This window comes from Platichthys flesus, chromosome 1 (genome assembly GCF_949316205.1).
Source record: "Platichthys flesus chromosome 1, fPlaFle2.1, whole genome shotgun sequence".
NCBI lineage: Eukaryota > Metazoa > Chordata > Actinopteri > Pleuronectiformes > Pleuronectidae > Platichthys > Platichthys flesus.
In genome coordinates, this window is record NC_084945.1 from 12,763,478 (window position 1) to 12,780,953 (window position 17,476).

The 17,476-nt window shown below is 39.9% G+C and overlaps 1 protein-coding gene across 2 annotated transcripts in view; it reads right to left on the bottom strand.

The window, feature by feature from the left end:
• The window catches only part of galnt18b (UDP-N-acetyl-alpha-D-galactosamine:polypeptide N-acetylgalactosaminyltransferase 18b), a 97,286-nt gene that overhangs the window by 11,303 nt on the left and 68,507 nt on the right, over window positions 1–17,476 (bottom strand). For both annotated transcript variants that reach the window (XM_062385107.1, XM_062385108.1), the window contains exons 7-8: window positions 3,515–3,700; window positions 183–320 (exon numbers count right to left, since the gene is read on the bottom strand). In XM_062385107.1, the coding sequence (XP_062241091.1) occupies window positions 183–320; window positions 3,515–3,700 (324 nt within the window). The remainder of the gene's footprint in view (window positions 1–182; window positions 321–3,514; window positions 3,701–17,476) is intronic.

Genomic DNA, 17,476 nt, shown 5'->3' on the forward strand with positions numbered 1-17,476 from the left:
GTTAGTGCGATTTTAAGGAAGGAAAGAGTCAAAGTGACTTCTTCTTGGAACCGTTTGTGTTCCTGACTGCAGCCATCCCGATCCCACCAGGGATTAGAATGATTTACAGACATGGGGCAAAGCCATTTCTTTTTAAGCTTTTGCTGCCACTGAATTGAAGGATGAAGATGGAGGCGGCTTACTGCTCCATATGCGATGGTGTCGCTGTACATCCTCATCTCGGGGTAGATGTTCACCAGGTACCATCGGAAGGTTTTACACTGCAGCCTCTTCCTCAGGGCCTTCCTCTCCGAGATGTCTCCAATATCAATCCCCGAGTCCTGCATTCATCCAACAACAACCACACACCAACACGCACACACACACACGCAGACAAATAGTTCCACACAGGGCATAACAATGTTTTACCATGTTTGTGAAGAAGTGACAATGGTCCATTAAAAAGCATTTCAGCGCCATTTGCTGTGTATTTGGATCCTCTATAGGGTTTGGATATTCTTTCCTTTTCAGACTTGGGAACCCTTGACAGTATCATGGCAGCAGATCCTGCACACAGCCCCACTCAGCCCCCCTCTCATGTTAACACTGATGGAAAAGTACATTTCCATCACTGGTAAGTCTTGACTGTAATTGTGGTTTTAAAGCACTTACGTACGTTATTTCCACTTAAAAATGTTTTTGAGTTCTACCTGTTTCAGGCACGTTCTGTTTTAATCTTGCGACATTAGTGTAATGACTGGTTCTGAATGGACTGTGGAGTGCCCTTCAGGGTCTGTTCGGGGACCTGTGTTATTTTCTATCTGTATGTTTCCATGAAGCGTTCTAATTCTCTGTTTTGAATATATCTTCTAATTTATATGCAAATGGAACTCAGTTCTACTTGTGAGTGAAATGTGAGGATCTCAGTGATTTAAACAGACTAAATGAATTCATGAAAGCAATTGGAGGCTGGATCTGTTGACACTTTAGAAAACTGGGTGAGGATAAAACAGATCTTCTTACTTTTGGCCCTGATGGCAAACCTCCTTTTAGCATGAATATCAAACAACACATAGATTATGGCCAAACTTTAGATTTTTTTCCCATTCATGTTACAAAAAAGACTATATAGAGTACAAACATCTGTGAACAGGTGAATTTGATGCAGACCAATGATCCAGATAGATCTGACCTGGATACCGGTACAAAATACACTGATGAACCTATATAGAAAACTACAATGCAAAGCGAAATTTGTTTACCAACTCGAAATACAATGGCTTTAATTGGTGAAGTTTAAATTATAGTGGACAAGTGAAAATGAGACTAACTTTTTTGAATAAACTCACATTCGTGTGTCATATATTTTTCAAGTTGGTGTAAACTTCCGATATTAAAACATATTTTTTTAGCACTGCCATTCTCCAGACCAATTTATATCACCTTGCTTTTAATGATTTTTCCGCTTTGCACTCATTTAATTTGATTTGTTTGCATATGAATTTCCTGTGAGATATAAATAAATCTTAGGTTACTCTTGAGATTAAGATCGTACATAGACAAACTTAATAAGATCATAAAATACACCTTGCTAGGAATAAATCAGGGGCTCCCAGCATTGTTCTCTACTTAGATGGTTTCACTTACTGGCACACAGGAAAGTGTATCTAATAAAATAAACAAACAACACCATAATAACTAAAAAAAGATGATTAAATCTAGACAATACTTTTTTTGTGACCTGTTGGAGGGGCTAGACCCTGTATTAAAAAACCCTAATTGCATCTTAGAGGTTAGCATCTCCAACAAATACAGCAAGAAAATTCTAACAAATAATATTAAATGTTATAACTTAATATGAACGCTGGCACTGTGTTGATCTCAGAGGTAAATTTAACCAAACCAAATTTGCTGTATAGTTAAATCCAGGGGCTGAAGCTGGGGCTAAATTTCCATGCTTCTTAAGTAGGGACTGTGTTAAATGCCTCATTATTGACTGAGTGAATTGCCTGCAGATGTTCATCTATTCATAACACGGATTTACATATTCAAACAGATTATGCAGGAGATGTAAAATAAGCTTCAGTGAATAAACATTTGACTTTGCCTATGAGCCATCCTACATTTAACATTAGGCAACATGGTGCCATTATTTATTTTAATTCAGTCAATCCAGATGAAGATCAAATAAAAATATGTATCCTCTCCACAGCTGTGAAGAGCAGGAGACAGTGTGCAGCTTGTACATTTTGTCTCAGATTCATGTTGACTCTGCAGATAGCTTTATTCCAATATCTGAAATAATACAATAAAGCCTCAAATAAAAGGATTCAAAAGAATATATTTTATAAAATAAAACATAAACTGATATGCACATTTTCTATTATTTCTGTACATATCATTGTGCTCTTAATGCACATCTGTAGTGCAGTTAGTTTCTTCAATTGACCTTTTAAAATGTTATTTTTCCATTGAATCCTCTAACTGCTATTAAAATGTATTGAATCATATTAAGTATAGATTTGTTCTGGGGCATGTTTTTATTTCAGACCATGAAATGTTGTGATTTCTCATCAATTCGTGAAGTGATGTGAATCATAACATTTGAGCCTCCTGGAGGCGTCTGGTACATGAGTCCACCCATCTGTGGTGAGACAGGAGCAGGTGATACAGAGGCCGGCTTCTGTTTTCCTCCTTTTCTGAAAAAAAGATGCGTCAATGGTTCGAGCTGACATCTGAAATATGCTGGGCAATATGGCTGATTCAGCCTCACTGACAATAAAGCTTAGAAACTGAAATAACTTCATAGAAAAGTATAGCTCAAAATGGTTTAATGCTATTTTACATTTTGAAATTTTAAGGGTATTTTTCTCCTCAGTAATTTAACTCTCAGCTTATGGTGTTGCATTTTAAATGGTTATTAGCAAAAGGTTAATTCATTTTTCAAAGGAAAATATGTATTTACTATAATTAACATTTTATTAATTCAGATTTGATCCCAACACAGATATTGTTTAAAAAAATTCCCAGAAATATTTCCAGACAATGTGAGGTCAAAATATTTATGATACACTTTACCATTTAAACTCAGTTCATATGAAAATAGGATATGCAGTGAATCTCTTAACAGGCCGTGCGGTAAAACACAAAACACTTCCTTTCTTTTCTGCAGATCTTAAACTAGATCTAGGTCGAACTAAGTCAAGGTCAAATACCACAGAGATAATCTGAATGGAAGAAAGCAGTGATTCCAAAAGAGTTGCTGATTAAAAACCAGGGACCTTCAAAGTGACCAAACATCTAAGGATTAATTTCCTGAAACCCGATTTCCACAGTTTTTTGCATTTCTCTAAAATCGGATCACTTGGTTTTGTTAAGACAAGAATGCAAGAATCATGAAACCTTCCTTTTGTAGATGACTCACCACAGATAAGCAGAACAAGATTATACATCAAATTCAGACCTGCCTTGGAAGAGGAAACTAACAAATGTAACAGGATAGAAAAACAACGATGTGATGAAAAGGATCGCTCACCTCCACGGGAATATTCCAGGCCATGTACACGTGGCTTTTAAACTCATCCATCCAAACCTCGGCAACTCTGAGAGCGTTTCGCCGCACGTGAGAAGTTAGGTCCTCCGTGTAGGGTTTGTGAGCGCGCTCGATGTGGGCGATGCGCGCACAGGGCAGGACCTCCACGCTGCCGCCACACTGCCACACCTGGTTTTTTTAAACATCACAAACACAGAGAAAAGATTTGTCAAGGATCTACAACAACAGCCGAGAAACGAGTCCGCTCTACTTATGAGAATCCGGTTAAAAAACATTCAACTGAGGTCTCGCACATGGTTAAAAGTCACAACACAGACACACAAGCTTCGAGATGTGAAACCACAGCTGTGCCAGAGGTTGCACAGATGTTGTTGTGACACGTTGTGTAAACCTTGCACCTGATGTTCAAACAGCTACAAGTTAGATTTCAGTGAAGAAATGTCTGAAGTTCACTTTTTAAAGTAAAAAGTTTGAGTTGAACTCAATCCCTTGTGTTGCCGGGAAACACAACGTTGTGAATAACATATTTTTGGTATTTTCTTTTTTGTACTCTTTTTTAAGGGGGTGTTGTCAAAATATAAATATAAAATCTCTGTCTGACAACTTCAAACTTTGTGAGCGAGTTTCGGAGGATTCAAGTGAGTTTTTTGGAAAGTTCTTTGGACGAGCAGTTGTGGAGAAATTCGACAATTTCTATATTGTATCCAGTGTTTATATAATAGAGGAGACATTCACAATCAGCAAATAAATACTGATTTGAAATCTCCAACGTAGGAGATTGAAGCTCACTCCACTTAAAAGATGAAAAATACCTGAACCCAGTTCTTCCAAAATCAAGGACATTTTTTTATAACAATCTGTTTTGTACCTATGAATAAACATTTGTACGCAATTACAAATGTGCAAAAAAGGAAAATGAAAAGAAAAGATTGGGAGATTCATCAGTAGAGGGTTATGAGTGAATAACGTCAGATGACTGTTTCTTCTTGACTGTGAGGACGTCCAGCTAACCAAGTGGAACAGAGGACAGTGGTGAGTGTGAGATTTGTCCTTAGTGATAAAAGTAACACCCTGTGATACGCAGGGTTTAACTGCTGAGGTGTTGACGGGTCAGCGTGACAATACAGAATATCTCCATATCTCCAGGACATGACCGGGGACCACACAATAGTTTCACGGCTGACAGACGACAAACATCCTTCAATTCTGTACAAGAATTAAATTAGTTTTTTACCTATGGAGTCAAATGTTCTGTGCAGCGATGTACATCATGTACTGTACTGGCCGATAAGCAGAGGTGATTCATCACCTCTGCAACCTAATGTATTCTCCACTGTGAGAAATGAGTCCCCATGATGGGAAATGTTAATGTCCCACAATCCAGGAGGAGACGTCCGTGTCCTTGATGACTAAAGACCTGTAGCACTCACTCGCCTCATAATGAAGACCCCTGGGAGGGTCAGGACCTCGGGGTGAGAATCTAGACAAAGCCTTTCTAATTGTGATACCATCATTGAGCAAATGTTAATGATGACAAATCATTTCACCCTGCGGTGTTATACCTTCGCCAACCACAGATTCAGTCTACATGAATTTCTTCCAGACTCACACAATGAAAGGCAACATGACCTTTGACCACTGAAAACCTAATCGGTTGATCTTTGAGTCCACGGTTATAATTGGAAAAATATCATGTTGAAGAGGCGAGAAACCTGTATTGTTTTGGCCAACATGACATTTAGCCTCATTCACAAATATCTTTGATCTTAAGAAGTTTATTTTAGAAAACTCTACGTCAGTTTCATGACACCTTCTTGAATGCAGCAATGTTTACAAATGGTTCTTATTTTGACGAATGCCGTGTCCTCGCAAGTTGAAAGTGAGCTTTCCCAATAAGCAAATAGGTAACAACCCTGTCAATGGCCGTAAAAGGGCGTGAGCCTGCAGTGCTGTGTGCACACACAGAAAAACAGAAACTGAAAAGAACATTTAATAAGTCAGGAGTGATTCAACAAAATCTAATGACGAGGCTGCACCGGAATCAAACCCTAAAAAATTGTAATATTTTGTAGTGTCACAAAACAACCTGAATAAAACAATAAATCATTGTGTTAACTTAAATCTTATTATACAACTGTAAAATTAAAAGTAAAAACAACTGAATACACTGGTGAATGTCAGAACCTTTGTAAAAACTGCATAAGTGGGTATTAAGAAGATCTGTGAGTCAAAGTGATCAGTTGTGTCAAATCTTAAAGGATCCTCTCGGGGCGCTCTTCAGGTTACGTGTTCACGAGGCAGAAAAGGGAGTGTGAGGTCACAGTGCTTCGAAAATCGATTCAAGTGATCCTCGGGTGCAGGTGAAAGTTTGTGTCTGTTGTAATGGGATTCCCTTTGAGAGTTGCTGATATATCATGTTCACAAGAACATTGGGGCATGGTGACCTTGACCCTTTGACCACCAAAATGTAATCTGCTCCGCTTCGAGTCCAACTGAAAATGGAAAAGAAAACTGAATAGAAATCCCCTCAAGGAAATCTTCAGATACCGAGTTCACAAGAATGGTTCGGATAGACAACTAACAAGTAACATGCCTCGAGCTACTGACGTCGCCAGCATGTTAAATACATTTTGTGTACATACAGTTATACTTTCTTTATTTGTTTTACAGCATCATGTCTGTGAGTCAACGAAGGACAAACAAACCAATGCAGCTTTATACATTTTTTACATCACTACTTACTGTTCACACATAATGGAATAATTAGCCTAACCCATGCTTCCCTTCATGTATTTCTAATCATCATGAAATCAAGATTTAATATGGTTTGTTCTGTGGTTATGGTTATTTATGAGAACCCATTTGAGGGATTTTCTTATATACATTCTCGCCTGCATTTGTTGACAGCCGTAACAAGTAAGTTAAAAACGTTTATATTATTCCTTCTGTTCTCATTTTAAATGAAAACATCAAACAGGATATGGATGAAGAAAAAAAAAACTGAATTAAAGCTTGGAGCGGAATGAATCAGGAAATGAATCAGGAAATGAATCAGGCTGCTGATTAGTATCTGAAGAATATGAATGGTATCTCAAAGCAATTCCAACGCTCTGCAGAGGGAATGAAGATGTACTCCTCTATTTACAGGCTTACATTTTTCTTACAGTTATCGAAAGAGATGTCACGAGCAGCGCCAGTGGAGGAGGCTCAGAAATCACTTATATGTGCTGAGATGACCATTTGTCCAGGACAGTTTCTGAGAGACTGACCGCTGCGGCCGGCAGCTCCTCGGTTTGGTTTAATCAACAGCTTACGTCCCTTCTGCTGAGAGAAGACTGAACGTACAGCAGCCTTATAGAGCTGTACGCAGGGGTTTAAATGAGGTTTGACCTTTTTTGACTTAGTGCTCACAAGGTTACAGGTGACTAGAGTCTGCTCGATTACGGGTAGTGTGGTTTTGGAGTTTTCTATCTTTTGCTAGAGGAGAATTGGGAGATTACGGGTCAAGTATTGAGCAACTGAGCAGCTTATTTGGCCAAATGATCCTGACTTGTGACGGATTCATGGTATTAAAGTCACAGACTGAATCATAGTTGTTTTGAGGTGTAAGTATTAAAGATGTTTGATATTTACAAATCAAAAATCGGAGAATTCTGAGACGACCCTGTTTACTCTTGTGTAGTATGACAGGAACAATGATTCAGAAAGCTGCAACAGCCGATAAGAGTGAGCTGAACAGAAGGCCAAATGTTGCATTCTTGTGTTTCAATCTGAAATACTGCCTACAGCATAAATAAGACTATTTTCCTGTGCCAGTGATATGAGTGCTCGTTTAATGAGTAAAGCTCATTAAAGCTCATGCAAAATATTAGACAAACATGCATACAGCTAATGACGCAGGCGGTCCACTTCCATGTTTGTTTTTTATTCTGAAGTCACGTTTGATCACACAAGTTACTGCAAGTTTCCAAGTATGAAATCGGAAAGAAATGTTATGTTTCAACGTCAAGCGTGGGGTCCTGCTTCTCCACTGGATCTTCTACTGTGTGTAAAAACGATATGTATATGTATACAAATGATACATTTGTCGAAATTACTTTAGTTGTCCATGGTTTTAAAATCTGATTTGAAAATCCTCTAGTGTGCAGGAGGCATAGGTTAATATGTCCAGCCAGGGAAATCCTCAGAGTCCAGACTATCAGAGGGAAAGCTTCCCTGATGTATCACTCACAGCATGTGTGATTCAAAAAGTCTGAGCCTCATCCCTTTGACTGGTGAGAGTGAAGTCTTCCACAAATACCATAAAAATAATGTCCTTATTTTGGTGGGCTGCCACGCTGCAGCGTTGGACCATCTGCTGCCCTGAGACCTCTCTCCCTCTCCTGCCTCAATTCTGAGTGCTCTGGATCCGGATCTTCGTCCTCCAGCCTCCTCCTCTTCACCTACTCTCCCTCTGTGTGTTTGTGTTCTGTGCGAGTGTTTTGTTTTGCCTCTTGCGTCTGTCCTCTTTCCAGGTCTTAATGTGGGAGAGGAGGTCGTGTGGCTCAGGTTTTATCTCTTCCCAGCACCTGGATGATGCACAATGTTCTCACAGATCATATTCTTCCCTAATGTGTACAGTCTATAACGATGTCATCCTGGCTGTCCATACTATAAATCTATTTTGTTGCTCTATTCTGTGCACATGACACCTATTGCTTCTTTGTCCGTCCTGGAATGGATCCCTCCTCTGTTGCTTTTCCGTTTCCTCCTCCGATTCGAGGGTCTCGGAACAGAACATGAAGCTTAGCAGATGTCAAACTCCCTGATGCAAATTTATATTAGGCTATTTCAATAAAGTTTGACTAGACTTTTGACATCCCTGTGTGCACTGTGTCATTATGTGAAGAACAGAAAGCACAGCCGACATCCTTCTCTTTTTAAAGTAAATGTGCGTTTAATTACCATCTGTCAGAGAACATTATATCAAGCGCAGTGTCATCTGACGAATAACGTAGATCGGATGTGACTGTGAATGTTACTTGGGTGGCTTTCAAGTAAAGGGATCACAAAAGTCAATAGCATTAATACTCTGGACACTGTGTATTTCTGAAATTCATCCAACATTTCAGTCTGGACTATGGTGACTTGGCTTCTGTGTTGGAGGCTTCAACCCGAAAATGCTGCCAGTTCCATTTGAGTGGGAGCACGTTTTGCATTGCTGAACTGCGTTTTGCTGATAGCGGCAGGTTAGCTTTAAAGATGAATATGTTGAGTGTCCCAAGCATGAAACTGGGATTGTTGACGTTGATTAAAAACCAACAGATTAATTGATAAGGAAAATAATCTGTTGCAATCTTATTCCTTGATCAAACCCAACTAAACACACACCATATTCGTTCAAGGTAAAAAAGCAAAAACTTTGGAACATTAGTGGAATCCCTCTCTGGTCTCACTGTGTGCAACCTCAGCCCGGAAATAATCCAGTGTCATCTTTCCCCTGTGTGTTTGCCCATGTGACATCCCTGTAGTTAACCACTAATTATCTGCTGCCTTCTTCAAATTAATTACAAGAAAGGGGTCATTAGTGTCAAGATAGTGGGAGTCGACCATTCCTATGGAGGGCTCGGATGTTCTTCAAAACACTGTCATATTTTACAGTTATATTTTTCTGATGCATTCCCCACGAACGATCAAACCCATCATTTCATTTCTACTGTGACTCATTCAATCCGTTCTCCCAGGAAAGCAGGACGCCTGGCTCAACAGCACTTCAGCAAACAATCACACTACACTTTACTGCTTTAAGATGGTGCTGGGAAGAGCGACTGCCCTCCTCCACCAAAAGTCCAATAATAATCAGGTTTACCAAACTTCTGACACCTGCTCTGTGTATTTTAGCTGCCGCTTTCACAGTGGTTCAGCATTGAGGTACACACAAATCACCGCTCCACATTAGAGTCCACATTGTGTTATTAAAATTCAGGTCCTCATGGCACAGTAATGGAACAATCTAACTCAGCGCGGCACAACCACGCCTTTTCCCTGTAAACTCGGACCTCATCTCCCCAAGAAATAACCCCCCCTCCCCCCCCTATCAGGCCCCCTCTCCTCCATACCCTCCCAAAAATATGCCCCTGTCTAAATCCGATCTTCCTCGCTCTCGAGCCACTCTTCCTCTAATTTCTTTCCTGGCAGAGGAGCGGTCTCACGTTAGAGCAGTGTTTGCTTGGATCCATTATCAGGGCCGATACCATAAGCTAATTCTACTGCTGCCCTCATGATAATTTGCTTTAGATCAAACAAGAGCTAAATAGCTTTAATGTAGATGTGATGTGAGTGGAAGTACTTCATTCATTTATTCTGTCTAGAGTGGTGTCAGTTACAAGTTGAGCATCTCGTGAATGTAAGTGGAATTTGATGGGACTACTCACAAGGTTATTTCACAAACTCTGTGCAGATATGAGTCATAATGCTGATGCAGCCTTGTGGTGCAGCAGCAAATCAATTACAGGAAAAATTCAAGCTTGTACTTAATGTTTGTTTTGCCAATCATCTTAATAATTCCCTGAACTTTCCACAACCTCCGGTTTGTGTTGAGTTCACAGCCTGAAAGTACTCAACCTAAAATCTGCCACTCAGCCTTGCCGGCTCTGAAAAGTGCCTGTTTTCCTGATTTTGTTTTTCTTCTTCAATAAGAAAAGCAGCAGCAAGAAGCTTTGTCAGTAACAACGGATTTCAACATGTACAAAAAAAAAGTGGGTGAAGATAGAAGATAAATGTCTCAATCCTTTTTTTGCAGAAAAAAAGACATCTCTCTGTTGCTCATTCTTATCCTCAGTATTGTTCTGCTGAGACATGTACGTCTTTGCTTGTGCCGTTACCCTCCTCTAAGTTCTGCGTTTCCAACAAACTCCATGAGAAAAGCTTTTTTATAGATAATGAATCTAATTAAACCCTGATTTAAATTTACAATTGAACACATTCTACAACAACATTACCCAGTTACGAGTCAGAATAATATTATTACAGTATAATAATAGTTATACAAAATTTGAGGTTTACTAGGTAAGTAGATTTTTTCCTAAGTTATAATCGTTTAGAGAAACTGACAATGACCTCTTTGACCTACACTAATAAATAAAGAGCACTTTTCAGTTTGCAGCATCAAGTGCATTGTTAAAGGCAGTAAGCAGGGGGCAGAGTGTTTCAACCAATCACAGATATTGTGACATCGTTAAGTTTGACATGTAGCAACAGTAACTATAGCCTTTAGGTCAAGTCAGGGGCTCCATCCTGTGGAGGCTGCACTTGAAGCCCAATCAAATTGGCCGCCGTGAAAAGGGTGTATTGCATCTTGGCTTCACCACTAGGCTGTCCCATCTCAGAGGCTACTTCAAATGGCGGACGTATTCTTCCATTCCTGAGCAACGAAGGATCCAATGGGTGGATCTCTCTTGGGCCAACATACCCCAGGATTCACTGCATTCTAATGACAGAGCTAACGAGCTAGCTATGTGGGTGGCTGCAGCAAAATAGCTAATGTTGCGGGACAAGCTGGTGACGCAAATACAAAATCCTCCAGACTAACACGACTCCCAATTGGCCTTTGCAGTCCAAGTGTCTCACTAGGTCCCTGAAATGGGACACCGCTCTATCTTTATATTTATATTACCCCCTCATTAGCATATGATTTAATATCATTCACCATTTACTTGAAATATATTCCCACATAAATGCTTTATTACAAATCTTAGATTATTCCCTTCGTACATTATCTGGTGATGATATGATAATATATTCTTTGCGTTCCTCAAAAGTATTTCCACGGTCCCTGTGTACCATGAATTACACATCTAGTCAGAGATAGAGCTCTATGGGACGTGTTATCTCCCGGTAAGGGCGGTGAACACACACGAGACCCCGGAGGATTTAAAAAAGATGATATGGTCTCATTTCAAGCCGCAGTGGATGGAGATCAGCAGAACGACGAGTTCACGCATCAGTCATACCATGAGTCATCACTGCAAGTTGGAGGTGGGGTACGATGAGGAAGGGTGGATTTTCATTATAAACATCAGACGCCCTAATAAAAGCTGGCAGACATTTGAACACCGCAAGATCTAAGGATATGATGAGCAGCGCATAAATCTGTGAAAATACTTTTTTTATAGCAGCAAAGGAGAGATTCACAGAAGCTACAGCGTTTCTAACAGTTTTTTAAGTCGGTCAGTTTAGTGTCTAAGGTCTTGACATTGTTCTTTAGATTAGATTCAACTTTATTGCCATTGCACAAGTACAAGTAAAATGACATGCATTTTGACATAGAACCAGACAGTGCAAATAAAATATGGTGGACACAAAGGTGAAAGTTTGTGTCATGTGTTGCATACAAACATTTAAAAACAGATAATACAAGCAGCCAATCCAGTTATTTAAAGATATGGCAAATAGGAGTATAGACAGATGCAGTGAGAAGAGTATTGTTCATGAGACCAATTGTTTTGTAAGATTAATTGATTCTATTTACGCTCATGAAATCTAATGACAATGCTGCAAACTGGGATTTAAAAAGCCACATGGCCACAGCCTCCGTTATTCCTTTAGCATGAAATATGTGTAGCAATGATGTTACAAGCAATGGGATGTGAGAATGTGGTGACACCTTGTCAATGATAAGTGTCAAACTTGAAAAGCAATGCAGCAGCAGAGAAACATATGATCCTACAGACTCCTGACAAGATAACCACAACTATAGGATTTTTTCTTTGCTCCAGATATTCTTGTGATTTACTATTCTGCTTCAAGAAGTTTCATTTGATACCTTCTCTTCCTATCTGGAGCTATCTGCGTTCATCTCCTTGCATCACCTCTCCTGTCCACCCTAAAACTGGAAATGCCTGCAATATTTCCCACTGCATTCATTTCACATTTCCTCAGCATGTTGTGATCATAAAACCCTTCACATCTAAGCACAGACTCACTTTTGGGGTGAAGCTATCGTCTCCTCCCCTGCTGCCCAGAGCACGGAGCTGGAGCGGCGCAGACAATTGGCCTACAGAGTTTCCACTGTATGTGTAGCAGCTTGGTCCGTCTGCTGTCTGAAAATAAGGAGGAAATTCCCCAACCTCTTCACAGCAAACTAAAACATTTAGGGACAATCCGAACTCTGCCTGTAGCGCAAGAGAGTCGCATCAACTTCTATTCTCTGCTGCTGCTCGCGATCTTCAGTCTCCACAAACACAGTTTGGGCAGCCGAGTTAGAAAAGTGTTGTATTTCTTTCGTCAGCTTGCGTGTCTCAAACTGGACCACAACTGTGACAAAACCCAGACGTGCACTCATGTTGATCTGACCAACTCCAGATTTCTTGTCTGGCTGGGTGATATTACGTTAACAATTGTGTATATATTTGTTTGATTATAAGCAAAATTACAAATAACGATACTGGACAGATGATCACATAACTTGGAGGAGGGATGAGGTGTGGGTCAGGGTAGAAGCCGTTAAATTACGGTGTTGGTCCAGATCAGGGTGCAGATAGAGATGAGAGATGAGACAAGGCATTTTTTGACCTTTTCACTATTTTCCCAGCGAATACTCATGGATCTTGATTAAAAAAAGAAAAAAGTATTATTAGGGAACTGATCTCTATGTGTGTGCAATTTGGTGTCTCTTGATTTGATCTAAGGGGACTGTTGGGTGAGGGTGTTAGTATGTGTTCAAAACATTTTACAAATCAGAGGAAGATCAATTATCCTTGGGCTGCTTACATAATGTGTAAGTATTATACTGATGTGTATTGAACCTTTGTTATATTTCTCTTGCTGAAAATTTTATTGCAATGAATATTCATATTGTTTCATTTTCATTTTTTATTTTTATTTTTATATTTAAAATGTTGGTCTCAACAGAACACATATAGTATCTTTAAATGCCACATTCTTAAGAGACACACTATAAAAATGCAATTTCAGATTCCAAGCAACCTGACACAGATCACTTAAACGTGACAGACCTTTATCATGTCACCTCACACATATCTGCTTGATGCGAGCAGCCACGGCTGACAGGAGCGTTATCAGAGTTTGAAGCTCGGGAGGAAGGAAGAAGGAAACAGCTGAAGTTGTTTCGTCATTTCAGAGCAGAATTAATGTCATTTGAATAAAGTAAGAAACTTTGAACAACTTATATGACAGAAACTCACTGAAATGAGTGTCTCCGGCTGGTTATCAAAAATTCATACAGAAATGTAATATGAGAACAGGAAGTTGGACTTTTATAACTTCACAAATTTGGTAAATGGACAGTTTTTTAATTCCCTGTCATTATGCTTAACCATCACAAAAAGGAACCCTATTAAGTGATGGCATTGATGAGAAAATTATAGAGGGATCAACTGGCTTGTTTAGATGAGAGAGAGAGAACTGGGGGGACGTACCTCACACCCACTAAAGCCCATTAATTAAACCAGCAAGATAAAGAGTCATTCAAATGCAAAAAAAAATATGTAAAACCCACTCACCCACGTCTTCCATTCCATTATGCTCCAGTATGACCACCTGACTCCTATCATGTTTAAATATATAGAACCATCTTAGAAAACATATCATCACTGGGAAAGATAGGTGATTCCAGCAGTGCGACAGATTATATGTTGGAACTAACTAACAAAATGCTCAAATTTGCTTCAAACTCATGCTGCTTCGCTTCTATTTCGACAATAAAATAAATATATTAGTTTTTTCACTGTTTGCCAGTTTATTTTTTTGACAGTTCATGAGCCAAACAACAAATGTAAAAATGGGGATAATGATCTATTTAACGGATTATCTTAAAAAAATACTAGATTCAGCCCTATAATAAACATACTTTCAGAATTGACAGTCCATTATTTTGTAAATATAACCTTACTATTGGATATGTTTCATGCTACCGTGCCACTGCTTCTTCATTATGTGGAATCAGCATGAAAGCGACAGACAGTGAGGTCTGTGGATGATCCAGACCAGTAGAGGAGTGGTTATCTTGTGCACTGGCTGTTTCTTTGTTGGCCTGAGCTCCAGGTTCGTCCTCTCCTGCTTTCTAAGTGCGTCTGCTGAACCCTGGGCCTCATTGCCTCCATCTAAAGATCTGCTGAACTCTGTATTTGACCTGGATCTGCTGTCTGCCCCGTTCCACAGAAAGGAACTCACTTTACAGACATACCTGCAATATATTGCCTTCATTTGGATTTTTATTCTCCCTCTTAACTCTACTTTTAGAATCTAGAATATTGATAGTGAATTTAAAAACGTGACGGAAAAACACTGCATATATTGATATTGGTTAATATAAAATGCTCATCCTACATCCTTTGGATTTCACTGACCCTCACTTGGCTCCGAATGTTGCCATTGAACATAAATTGCTAATGAAGAATAAATGCATATAAATGTAATTTGTAGGGGAACCAGGATGCATACAGGCAGCCAAGTGAAGATTCCCAGCCTTGAATTATTAATGGCTCACTTGCCATCACATCCTATCTCACTGAAAACATGGATTTTTCTAGAAGGGCAGTGCTGTTCACGGCTTTCTTGACTGGTTGACGTGTCTAATCATCCAGGGGCTGTTTCTGTTGGACTAACACTAACTTTTTCTCTCTCTCTTTACATGTCTTTAGGCCCTCTGCCTTTACATTTGAAGGCACAGGCAACCACTGGCGTGTTCATTTGAGATGGTATTTGCAGAATATGTATTTGCTCATGTTCATGTAATTCAATGAGTGAACAGGACACAATAATCTGTTACATTTTACATTATATTCCTTAATCTGAAGCGAATCCTTTTTTTTTCTCTGCACACGCTGTCACTGCTGTAATGCTGCAGACGGATTCTACCTCCAGGATCAACACGATGAAGAAATTAACTCAGCAGTAAATGACAAGCATCTTTTGGCACATCTGTAATCCCGGCAGTTACAGCCACTTGAGAGGTGCTTATTATCAAATAAAAGCTGCAGTTGGAACAACAACCAGCACAGATCTGCTGCGTGGCTGTGAAATGAAATCCACTGAGAGCAAAGCGCTTTGTAATGAGGGACATGACTTATTTTTTGGTCCGTTTCATTTCCTCCTCAGAATTGGTATCATCAGCACAAAAGAAAGTGTGAATCCAAGACAAGTTCAACAATCGGGCAAGTGACATATTTTTTCTCACAACAAAGCTTTCCGAGGACCCACTTTCCACACAATAATCAAGAAGGTACTGAACCTACACAGTTGTCTTTAATAAGACTACTTAACCATAAGATGTTTCTCCTAACTTACTAGGTTCATCAAACAATCACTCGTATGGTACTTGATGGTTTTGTTTGAAGAAGAGGATAGGAGCAGCCATCAGCCACCTCCTCTACATGGATGACATCAAGCTGTACGCCAGGAATGAGCAAGATATCGACTCTGACTGACCCTCATCACCGGGATCTACAGCAATGACATCGGATTACCATTCAGGCTTGATATGTGTGGAAAGACGGCATCGAAGAGTGTCAAGTTGAATACCTCAGACAGCAGAGACCAAATGATGAGGAGGAGGAGGAGGAGGAGGAGGAGGAAGAAGAGCGATGTACGGCACGTACCATCGACAGATAGAATGATTGGCTAATATCAAGAAATCTACCAGTGGCCTGTAAAAGTTGGTCTGAAAGAAAGAGGCACTAATCATGGCAGCACAAGAACAGGCATTGAGATCAATGGAGGCCAATGTCTACCACACCAGACAGTGTCTCAGGTGCAGACTGTGCACAGATGTCTCTAAGACAGTCCAGCTCAGAACAGCAGGGTGTAAGATGCAGGCTGGTACAAGGCAGATGAAATGCCATTACCACGTGGCTGGCATAGTGTACAGGAACATCTGTGGGCTGCATAAGGAGGTTGAGAACCACCCGGCTAAGATCCTCTGGGACTTCCAGATCCAGACGGATGAAATGTTAATAGCTGAGCAGCCAGACATCGTGATGGTCAACAGCAGAAGAAGAAGGGAGTGGTGATAGCTGTAGAGATCCCAAGCGACAACAACACCTGTGTGTTTTTTTTGTTGTATAAGATCAAGTAAATCAAGGCAAATCCACTTTCATTCCACATACATGACTTTCAGCAGGGTGAAATTAAACCATGAATAATTAGTCATTGGAGGGAGGTGACTCCAGAAAGATTGCCCGCTGATAAATGGCCTCATGAATTCAGACATAAAGGACGAAAGCTCGGAGTAGACACCTTGAAATATTAAAGAGGAGTTCATTTTACCCGAAACCCACAACCGACACTGTAAAAAGCCTCCACTCTGTGCTCCTGAAACTCTGTCGCCACAACTCATCCACAGGGCTGCAGCCACAGTGTGTTCACCCTCCTACTGTAGATCACTCCCCCGCCTGCTCCCGGCAGCCAGACTCTAAAGGAAACACACGCCCTCGTCAAATCTTCCCTCCCTCGATGAGACTTGTCATTGCTCCAGTAAGATTTTATTTTTCACCACTGTGCACTTGTTTCTCGATGCCAGGTGAAACAGTTGAGCTGCCAACATCCGCTCGATTTTCTGTCTTCTCCATGAAACAACTCGGGATCTGACTAGAGTATAATTGTATGATATGGTTAAAGAAGCCAAAATAAACTTTGCTTATATTATTAAACATAACCTAATACTGAGAATGACTTGAAATAACCTGTAGTTGATCTATATAACAGAATATCGCTGCTTATACTCAATACATACTGTGATAGTGAAAGTTCTTTTTTATGATGATAATCATTAGGGAGCTGTGATACAGTTGTATTACTGTATTAATATTTCTGTAACACTCTCAGAAAACAGAGGTTGAGGAACAAGTATGAACGGTGTTAAAACAAAATCAAAGCCTGTGTGGTTTAAAACAGTTCTATCAGTACTATCTACTTAAAATTCAATTTTTTTCTTCTTTTCTAAAC